The sequence below is a fragment of the Haliotis rubra genome, unplaced genomic scaffold, assembly GCF_003918875.1.
Source record: "Haliotis rubra isolate DU_JTF1 unplaced genomic scaffold, ASM391887v1 Scf1025, whole genome shotgun sequence".
Lineage (NCBI taxonomy): Eukaryota > Metazoa > Mollusca > Gastropoda > Lepetellida > Haliotidae > Haliotis > Haliotis rubra.
This window is the reverse complement of record NW_025764921.1, coordinates 320781-331511: the sequence shown is the minus strand read 5'-3', so window position 1 is coordinate 331511 and position 10731 is coordinate 320781. Positions and strand designations below refer to the sequence as shown.

General features: G+C 40.8%; 1 protein-coding gene across 1 annotated transcript; it reads right to left on the bottom strand.

Moving 5' to 3' along the window:
* Positions 1-2818: 2818 nt before the first annotated feature.
* LOC124271395 lies at positions 2819-9456 on the bottom strand. The gene is made up of 3 exons (XM_046706540.1): positions 9342-9456; positions 7955-8001; positions 2819-3940 (listed from the first exon to the last, which is right to left on the bottom strand). The coding sequence occupies exons 1-3, from the start codon at positions 9418-9420 to the stop codon at positions 2819-2821; spliced, it is 1248 nt and encodes a 415-aa protein (XP_046562496.1). The 5' UTR covers positions 9421-9456.
* Positions 9457-10731: the final 1275 nt, after the last annotated feature.

Here is a 10731-nt window from a genome sequence, read left to right as displayed (position 1 = left end):
ACCCCTGCTTTTAGCAATATTCCAGCAATATCAGGGTTAGGGGACACCAGAATGGGCTTCACACATTGTACCCATGTGTGGAATCGAACCCGGTCTTCGATGTGACGAGCGAACGATTTAACCACTAGGCTACCTCACCGCCCCTCCTTCACTAGTAAGTAGGATAAGGGGGTTGGCCTTGATTTGGTGTTATGTCAGTTACGTATTGTCATAAAGTATCGAGTTGACTATTTTTACTTAGTTATTTTACATCAAACGTTTTGCGTCTGTTTGGCGTCATGGACATAGCCAGTTTACCCAACTTCAAAAGGTAAAGTGGCAACGCAATTGACCCTTGGGGTTCACACTGCATCTTATCATGTGTAGAGTGAGAGCAATACAAGTCTCCATGACTTGCTATAGTGTTTTTATCGGTCGTACCTCAACGGAGACCACACGCTGCATTCACGTACACACATGTACATCGTACCAATGAAAGGGAAATTGCATCACGACCAAGCGCACTACCCACTGTACTAACGCCCCAGGTGTTGGTCTAATGCCATAGTGGTTTGATGAAAAACGTTCACCACACGCTAGGCCTTTTTATACAGGTCGAGTACATCGCCTGTCATGATCTTACTGTTAAATTGCTACCAGTGGCGTAAAACGAAATATCTTATTAACCGTACGGTTACACATCAGTATGAAGTGTACTTGGTCCTGACGATCAGTCAGACACAGTTTGCACGTGCCTCACAGAAAATCTCCAACCTCACTCAGAGAGCCAAAGAAAGTGGAGTCCGGAAAATTTTTCAAATATAAGAAAGCTGTTGGGTATTAGTAAATGATAAACATGTGTACTATTTATATTTATGTGGCAATTTTGTACAATGATCAAATTTGCAATTCATCGGTCCGTTTCTGACTCAAACGGACTGAACCAGGGATAGAGTTGTCGTTCTTGTTTGAAGTAGTTCTGATGTTCAATTCAGTGTATGAAATAAGCCAATCCAGAACAGATTCAGGTTGGAACTTCAAATGTTATTTTAAGCCCAAAATGGATTTAACCAGACCAAACATGAGGAATTTACTCAGATGTATGAAACATCTAAAACCTTTGAAATACACAATTCCATACATCTGAGTAAATTTACCATATTTGGTCTGTTTAAATCCATTTTGGGCTGGTAACATTTTGAAGTTACCAGCCCTGATGTCTGGCTGGATTTTTGGCTTATTTCATACAATGAATTGAACATCAGAACTACTTCTAAAACTGTTACCAGACCATCGGGCTGGCTAGCTGTAAATTAATACCGTCCGTCAGAAATCTAGACCGTTTCGGGCGGTCGGGCGGGCCTTATTTCATACACTGTGTTCATGCGCCAATATGAAACCCTGCCAGAGGGGTTGATGTTCAACAACCTATGCTTGTCATAAGAGGCGACTAATGGGATCGGGCGGTCAGGCTCGCTGACTTGGTTGACACATGTCATCGTATCCCAACTGCGTAGATCGATGCTCATGCAGGTTATCACTGGATTGTCTGGTCCAGGCTCGACTGTTAACAGACCGCTGCCATATAGCTGAAATATTGCTGCGTGCGGCGTCAAACCAACCAACCATTTATGCGCAAGAATTCTTGCGTTCATGTAAAATATTTAAAACCATGTGGCGAAATAGTTCTCTCGCATATATAGAGACAAAAACGTCCAACAACAGACATATCGTATCCTTCATAATGTGGCTTTATTCCCTTTACAAACGTATATGATAAGCACCACACATATCTACGTACTAATAAACAGCCACCATAATCACACGTACCGACGATAGAAAGTAAATATATAATTAATACAGAGACAATATATCTCATTTTATATGTCAATCGCAATGTTCAGTTTGATTATCATTTTAGAAGTTGATGAATAACAAGCATGGTATGATACCTCATGGATGACGTCTTCATTACATTATGATGCGACTTTTCGGTAAACATTCTTATACCGTTTTCAAGCACTCTTCCTCTATACATTCTTACATCTTTGTGACCCGTGAAGGTCCGGGTTAGAATATTGGCCTGCAGTAACCCATGCTTGTCGTAAGAGGCAACTAACGGGATCGGGTGGTCAGACTCGCTGACTTGGTTGACACATGTCATTGGTTCCTAATTGCGCACATCGATGTTCATCACTGGATTGTCTGGTCCCGACTCGATTGTTTATAGACCGCCGCCATATAGATGGAATATTGCTGAGTGCGGCGAAAAAATCAACTCACTCACTCACTTACATCGTTGTAAAGCAAGAGTAATGGATAACGGTACAAGAATCAAACCGAAACGTCGTATCATAATATACGAGAGCGGTGGGATTGCTAAGTGGTTAAACGTTCGCTCGTCACTTCGAAGTTGCGATTCTTCACATGGGTACCAATGTGTGAAGCGCATTGGTGTCCCCACCGTGATATTGCTGGGATATTGCTAAAAGCGGCGTAAAACCATACTCACTCACTCATCATAATATAATATAGACTGACTGACTGACTGACTGCGTTTGGTTTTCGCCGCTTTTAGCAATATTCCAGGAATATCACGGCGGGGGTAACCAGAAATGGGCTTCACTCATTGTACCCATGTGGGGATTCGAACCCGGATCTTCGGCGTGACGAGCCAACGCTTTAACCACTAGACTACCCCACCGCCCCTAATATAATATAGAAGTTGTCATCTATGAAGTATCATACCTTTCTTCTCAATCAAAATGGCTATAAAATAGTGATACAGGCCCATGTGCAATCCATAACCTTGAATGATCATTACTATTGTTCGTATTTGTTATGAAAAAAGATCAATACTGTCTTCATTCCGATGTTCCCCAAACACGAAGTCCGGCATAGGATTATAATCAAACATCTTGAACTCAGGTTCAAACATCTTCATCAATCTGACCTTAGCATCATAGGTCAGGGAGCCGTATGCCTGTCTCAGTGCTCTGTCTCTCGCCTCGTGTAGAATACTGGGCTTGGACGCTTTGTATGCTTTTTGTGCTAATTCATTGAAACGTTCGAATGTTATTTTGGTATCATTTGCTTGTAATGGAAATTCTATCGATATCATTCCCCGAATCTGCCATGTTTTCCAGGTTCTCCGGAGTCCTTCAATAAGTGACACACCGGATCTTTCCATGGCCCTCCGAGTGTGATAAAACACAAGATGACCGAGTCTGTAAATCGTTTCCGACTTACCGTGGAAGCAATACTTTAGTATATTCTCCCCGACAGTCGTAAAGTTGAGCAAACCCATGATGTCACTCATATAGACCACGTCATCTCGAAACGTCTCCATCTTCCCAATGTACGTATAATCAATCTCACAAAACCCACAGTGTTCACTCATTGGTTTAAAATGGCTGTCAATGTGCTTTTTGTTTTCATGGCAGTAAAGCACGTAATCCACCAACTCGGCAAATGTTATTTCGTGACCGCCACGTGATCTTTTAGTATGGGAAGCGTTAAATCGAACGACAGACCTTCCTAAGGTATTCCAGAACGAAGGATTGATATAGAATATTTTATCAACATATCCCGAAAACAATCTCAGGCACGGTTCTCTAACAAATGTCAACATTGTGTTAGATAGTCTGAGCGAGCCGCGATCATATTCAATGGAAATATCATACGCTCCCTTGGGTTTTGACTTGTCAGCGGTTTTCCTATATGCAGTATAAACTTGTCTCCAGAAGGTACTGCCAACCTTTGGTATCATACACATGGAATAAGTTGGCTGGCTAGATTTGTGATCGTACGTCAGGTGTTTGTTGACATTTCTTGGGAATTGTTTATTCCCGAAATGGTCGCAAGCCTCTTTCAACATATTTCTCCTATGAGCAAATCTTCGTTCAAGGTGAGCCTTCATCAGTGGGCTTTGCGTCAGAGGTGATTTGAGGTCTCTCAGTGCCTGCAAACATACATATATATTTATAACTGCTCTCGCCTATATGATGGATAGTATCGTTGGTTGGTTGGTTGGTTGTCGTTTAACGCCGCACTCAGCAATAATCCAGCAATATGAAGGCGGTCTGTAAAGAATCGAGCCTGGACCAGACAAGCCAGCGATCAATAGCAGCTACGCAATTTGGATACGTCAACCAAGTCAGCGAGCCTGACCATCTGATCCCGTCAGTCGCCTCTTACAACAAGAATGGGTTCCTGAAAACAAATTCTAACCCGGAGCTTCTCGGATCAGTTAACATAACTGAAAGCAGAGTACGGTGCACCCTGGTTATAATGCCAAACTGGATATAATCCCATGTTTTGCCTGAACAGATTTCCTGCCTATATAATACCCTTGTTATAATGCCCTGGTTTATAATGCCAAACTTGATATAATGCCACGTGTTTGCCAGACTGGACTTCCTGCCTCTATAATACCTCGGTTAACTGAATATAATGCCAATTACACTGGCTGCATGTAGTATACTACATACTTTAATTGGCTGGTTGACATGACTCAGATTAATTGACCAAACTCATGAATGATTTACGTCTTGTAATCCCAGATAGGATAACACCCGTGACAATACACTTCCTGCCACCTACAGCAAGTCACCTGCAGCCCCTATAGATGCTGGGATTCAAGGCTCATTACAGGAGACATCAGCTCAATCACCTTGTTGATTGCACAGGTCCTCTAACTGGCCTACCTGGTTATAATGCCACTAGGGGTGGGTATTGCAGAGAATTTTCATATTGCGATATATTGCGATGCGAAAGCATGTATTGCGATATGTATTGCAATATATTGCATGAAGTATTTTTAAACAAAAAACTACTTACAATCGAGGTAATGCTTGATTTATAGAGCAAATACACAGCAAAATCACTATGCTTGATTAAGCTTTAATAACAACTTTTATTCATGATTAAAAATAAAAATGTGAATAATATTTGGCACAAATGAAAAAAGGAAATATCCGAAGATTTCCGAGTGTTACGAAGTTTTCCGAATGCAAGTCAAAAAACCGGTTTTCGATCAGCGTAAATACCGGTAAACCGGTTATATTGCGCAGCCCTAAATGCCACCCTGCATATAATGCCATATTTTCTTCGGGACAAACGGTGGCATTATAACCAGAGTATAATGTATGTCATTTCTGTAATGATACAGCAGCACACATCCAACGACACAGAATACATCAAGAAGGCAGTTTCCATGTAGATTGAGTACGTATAACTTACTTGAAGAGTGAGTGAGTGAGCTGGGTTTTACGCCGCTTTTAGCGATATTCCAGCAATATCACGGCGGGGGACACCAGAAATGGGCTTCACACATTGTACCCATGTGGGGAATCGAACTCGGGCCTTCGGCGTGACGAGCGAACGCTTTAACCACTAGGCTACCCTGCCGCCCCTACTTGAAGAGATGTACAATAAATCTTTGATAACCTTTTTCAATCTAAGGTCTATTGGGAAGATAACAGTTTGCAAAAGTTTGACATCAATAATAGTAGTATCTACTTGATGACACATTCATTCAAACTGAATTTCTTTTTCCGACAGACCCCACTTCCGGTCCTTCAAGGCCGAGCGTCATGAGGACACACTACTAAGCATAAAGTAAAGTTACTTCATAGGACGATATTGCGACGTAGACTCTTACCCCGTTATCAAAAAAAATGTGATGATGATGTGGTTTGGTTTTATTTCTTTTTTTGTTGGTATTTATTAAAGTTACAGGTAAGCTGCGTATCTGCGTAAATTACGCAAATATGTATGTGAAAACTCAATTCCTATTAAGTCTATTGCGTACAAGTACGCTTGATTTTTTGTAAATACTCAATAAATTTTATCTTACATGCGTACACACAAAAATGTCAAATCTAACTAACTGAGGTATATTGAGAGGTTCTATTTCAACAGATGAACTTGGCAATTTAACCTGCAGTCTTTCTTATCGTTTCTCATTAGAAATCAAATATAAATAAAAAAACATGTAAACTAACATTTAAACATAATTATAGTTTTACAATTAATGGAAAATGGCAAATTATCCAATTGAGTTTGAGTGAGATGGGTACAATTTATTTGGTTACTCAAAGGAAAATTAGGATACCCAATTGAGATGAACACAAGCGAGTACATAACTCAATGACCCCAAAAGTTATCTGTAGCTCTGGCACTAGTTGGTTATGTGGAATTATATGCGACCTAGAAGGCCAGTTTTAATTAGAAATATACCTAAGGGTTTGAGGTTTGAGGGTTATTTACATGTGACTACAACCAGGTGTATATATGTTACAGAAATATGTATAATTTGTAAATATGTATAATTTTGTTTCTTAACTTTCTGGAATTATGTATAATTACTGAAATTTTCAGTAATTATACATATTTCGGGATTATACATATTTCCTGTAACATATATACATACTATACAGATTTGACAAAAACGACAGGAAATTGATCAGAGGTAGCACTAAAGTGGATGCAGCCAGATGGAGAGTACGAAAAGTAGCACAGTGGAATATACAGGAAGGATTAAAGCTGATTTGATGATATTAAATAGTTGATTGATAGAGACTAATTGCTTGATAAACTCTTCGTTGGAGAGGATTTCGACGTTGTCAAACTGAAAATGATTCAGAGATGGACTCTGTCAATGAACTGTTTAACCAATTGTCTCTTGTGACAGGTGTTACTAGTAATTAGATACATTCAACGACAATAGTCCTATTTCGTTCCGGGAAGAGTTGAGTTTTGGAATAAACCTTGATCAGTCATTGGGGCTGGCACAGCTGTTACATAGCCCATGTGAGTGAGAGAGAATTTACGTCGTTTTTAGCAATATTCCAGGAATATCACGGCGGGGAACACCAGAAATGGGCTTCACACGTTGTACTCATGTGGGGAATCGAACCCGGGTCTTCGGCATGACGGGCAAACACTTAAATCAATAGGCTACCCCACCGCCCCATAACCCATGAAGTGTAGGTTTACGAAATTTGTACTTACACGAAAGGTGACTGGAAAAACATTAACATAGTTGCACTTTCTGGGGATAACAGCTAAAATATAGACTTAAAACGGATTTATTTAATATGCTAACCATGCAACTGGTAAATAAAACATCGTACTTTTTTAAAGTTACGGTCAGTAATATTCCAGATGTAAGATTGTGATTGTAATCGAGACCAGACAATGCAGTCATTCCAAATATACTATTCCAAAAAAGAAACGCATAACCCAGAAATCTGTTGCTAAAATGTTTTCAAACATGTATAACTCGTCCACAAATAGACTTTAGTACATGATTTTTACATCAGTTTAGAAGAAGGAAATGTCTATACAACCAAGTGAATAATTTTAGATAACGGAGACGATGGTGACCACGTAGCATGGTCCCGAGGTCGGGTTCCCTGGCTCTCAGTCCAATCTCTCTCAACCTGTTCCCTACAGTTTGACCGGATATGCCTTTTTAATTCTTGAAAGAAATCTCATCAAAATCAACATTATCAGGTAAAGTCGACTTTTAACTTGCGCAATAGTGTAAAAACAGGTTTTCAACACTTTTGTTACATATTTTGACGATTGTTTGAACACAACTGGTCATTAATAGATTTGTAGAAATACAAAACGCCTATGCTTTTTTTCTTTTCTTTTTTTTTTTTTTTTGGGGGGGGGATAGTTTATATTAATGTGGACAGTTTACTATTTCAATCCTTATTTCAAACGTGAGAGTAGCATAGTGGCCGAAAACCCGGGTTCGATTCCCCACATGGGTTCAATGTGTGAAGCCCATTTCTGGTGTCCCCCGCCGTGATATTGCTGGAATGCTGACAGAGCATTTAGGAGATAATGAAATGTAGGATAAGTCTAAACCAGTGTCAACATTTACACTTATTTCAAACATTACATTCATATGGCTTGGCTGTACAAAAGACTAACTTGCCATTCATATCTAACGCGCAATTACCTCAACATTACTGCTTGATGAAAGGTCCGGTCGTTTTAAAGTTCCACCTGAAAGAAACCGCGGAGGCTTAAATTAAAGGCCTGATATGCAAAGTATGAGTGAGTGAGTTTTACGCCGCTCTCAGCGATATTCATGGGTCTGATCAAAATAATGTCCAATGCTGTTTTCACTTTTACAAAATGTTCTGGTGTTTTTTCACGTAAAAATTTGGCATGCCTTTGCATGTGTTTGTGTCACATGCATGTGCAGGATGTGCTTACCTTCTCTCAAACAGCGGGGTAGCCTTGTGGTCCCGATTCGATTCCCCACACGGGCACAATGTGTGAAGCCCATTTCTGGTGTCCCCCTCCATGATATTGTTGGAATATTGCTAAAAGCGGCGTAAAACTAAACTTACTCACTCTCTCGAACACGTGGTATCATAATTAATTGGTAAGGATTTATAAATACATATTTCTCAGATATTAACTCCAAGTCACCATTCAATAGAGCAATTCAACAATGAATCTAACTGCTTTTGCAAACCTTTCTCATGTGGTCGAAATCTTACAACGGACTCCTGTTTCAGCAGAGATTTCGTAACTCAAGAAAACGGTTTTCCGCTTTTTTTCGAACAATATTTGATTTGCTCTTTGTTTAATACATATATCCGGGAATATTGCAGCAGATGACAATTGCAAATGAGAATGATCTCAGTACGTTGTACATATGTGAAGAGCACAATTTCTTTTTTCTGATAAAGCTTATCAGTTGCCCAGAACTGTTTTCTGATAGAGCTACGACTATGCTAAGTCTATGGTACGAACAGTCCTAGTGTTACCATGGATTTGTGAAACCTGGTTCTGGACCCCAACATGACCCAATGAAACAGACCCGTGCAGATCCGGGTTAGAAGTGGTCTTCTTGTCTTCCTGTTTAGATACTTACAGCGTTGCAAAGCAAGAGTGATGGAAAACGGTATACATGTAAGAATTTAACCGATACGTCGTATCATAATATAAAAGGGTCTTGCCTAGTGGTTAAAGCGTCCGCTCGTCACGCCGAAGACCCGGGTTTGATGTGTGAAGCCCATTTCTGGTGTCCCCCGCCGTGATATTGCTGGAATATTGCTAAAAGCGGCGTAAAACCACTCAAGAGGCGACTAACGAGATCGGATGGTCAGGTCCGCTGACCATGTTGATGCATGTTATTTTATCCCAGTTGCACTGATTTTTCGAGTATGCTTCAGACGAGATGTGTTACCATAATATTATAGCTGGAATATTGCTGAGTACGGCGTTAAACAACAAACAGACAAAGGCAACGGATTAGAGGAGTAGGCCTTGATATTTTCCCTCAAATCCTATAATAAAACATTATGTATATATTGGACTCAACACACACTCACCTGTCATCCGCAAATATATGACCCAAGCACCTAGGCCTTGAATCACAGCAAGGACAGCGATAATAGGTCTCCGTCGCATGGTGTTGACGAGCCGAATAAGCCAGTGTCGCACTTCACCTGTTGACGGATCGATCGGCCAGATAAGTTGGCACCGTTAAGTGTATATATATATATATATATATATTAGCAATTAATGGTTTTATCTGCAATTACCGGACATCATAGTGTGTGTGTGTGTGTGTGTGTGTGTGTGTGTGTGTGTGTGTGTGTGTGTGTGTGTGTGTGTGTGTGTGTGTGTGTGTGTGTGTGTGTGTGTGTGTGTGTGTGTGTGTGTGTGTGTGTGTGTGTGTAGCAGGTGTGCGAGGGGGTGCCCATGGGGCCCTGGTCCTCCTAGTGTCGCAGCACAAAGAGGTCTACAACTGCAACCACAGGTGATCCAGGTAAGTCGGGTTTTATTAAAATTGCATACATATCTAATAAAAATGTATTAATGTATTATTTATTTCCAACTAATTGAAAATCGGATATAACGTTGGCATTGTAATTGTAACAACGTTGGATTTACAGATGGATTTCGAGACTGCCGCCAGAAACGCTGCTATGAGAGTCTTCCCTGATGTCAGGTGGAAGGGCTGTTTCTTCCACTTTACACAGTGTGTGTGGAGGATGACCCAGCAGGTTGGCCTTCAGGTGGACTACGGCAACGACATGGATGTCAAAACATTTGTTCGGCGATGCGCTGTGCTGCCCCTTGTCCCCATAATTGATGTAAGTATAATGTTTTCCCAAAATTCCTTTAGAAATTACCAGAGATATGCTTCTTTCATATCAGATTTTATTTATGAATGTTATTTTATCTTATTTTACACAATTTCGTTATTATTTTGAGGTTGAAGATGTGTGGCTGGACACCATTGCAACGATGCCTGACGACAGACGCTGCACGCAGTTGGCAGACTACATCACCACAACAAGGATTGAGGGCGACTTCTCCAAAGCTAGCTGGAACCACTTCACCACTGACGGCCCCCGCACCAACAACACACTGGAAGGATGGCACAACAGGGTGAAGAAGTTGGTGTGCAAGGCCCACCCCAACATTTATGAACTGATCCAGTTCTTAAAGATGGAGCAGACAACAACGGATACCAGGTACCTGCAGTACGATGCTGGCCAAAGGAGGCCTCCCAAGAGGAGGCAGTACAGAGATTTGGACAACAGACTGGACCAGCTGAAGACGAGACTCCAGGTCAACAACTTCGCCGTTTTGGAGTATGCCGTTTTGGAGTATGCCGATGCAGCAGCACACCTGCTTAGTTTGTAAATTAGTGCTGTTGATGATGTATGTAACATCGATGTACATGTGCAAATAAAACAGTTTTGCCATTTC

Coding starts and splice junctions, on each gene's coding strand:
- LOC124271395 (XM_046706540.1), bottom strand. CDS start 9,420: ATGCGACGGAGACCTATTATCGCTGTCCTTGCTGTGATTCAAGGCCTA. Junction 8,002..9,341: donor CATATATTTGCGGATGACAG/GTGAGTGTGTGT, acceptor GGTTTCTTTCAG/GTGGAACTTTAAAACGACCG. Junction 3,941..7,954: donor CATCAAGCAGTAATGTTGAG/GTAATTGCGCGT, acceptor GTATGTTTGCAG/GCACTGAGAGACCTCAAATC.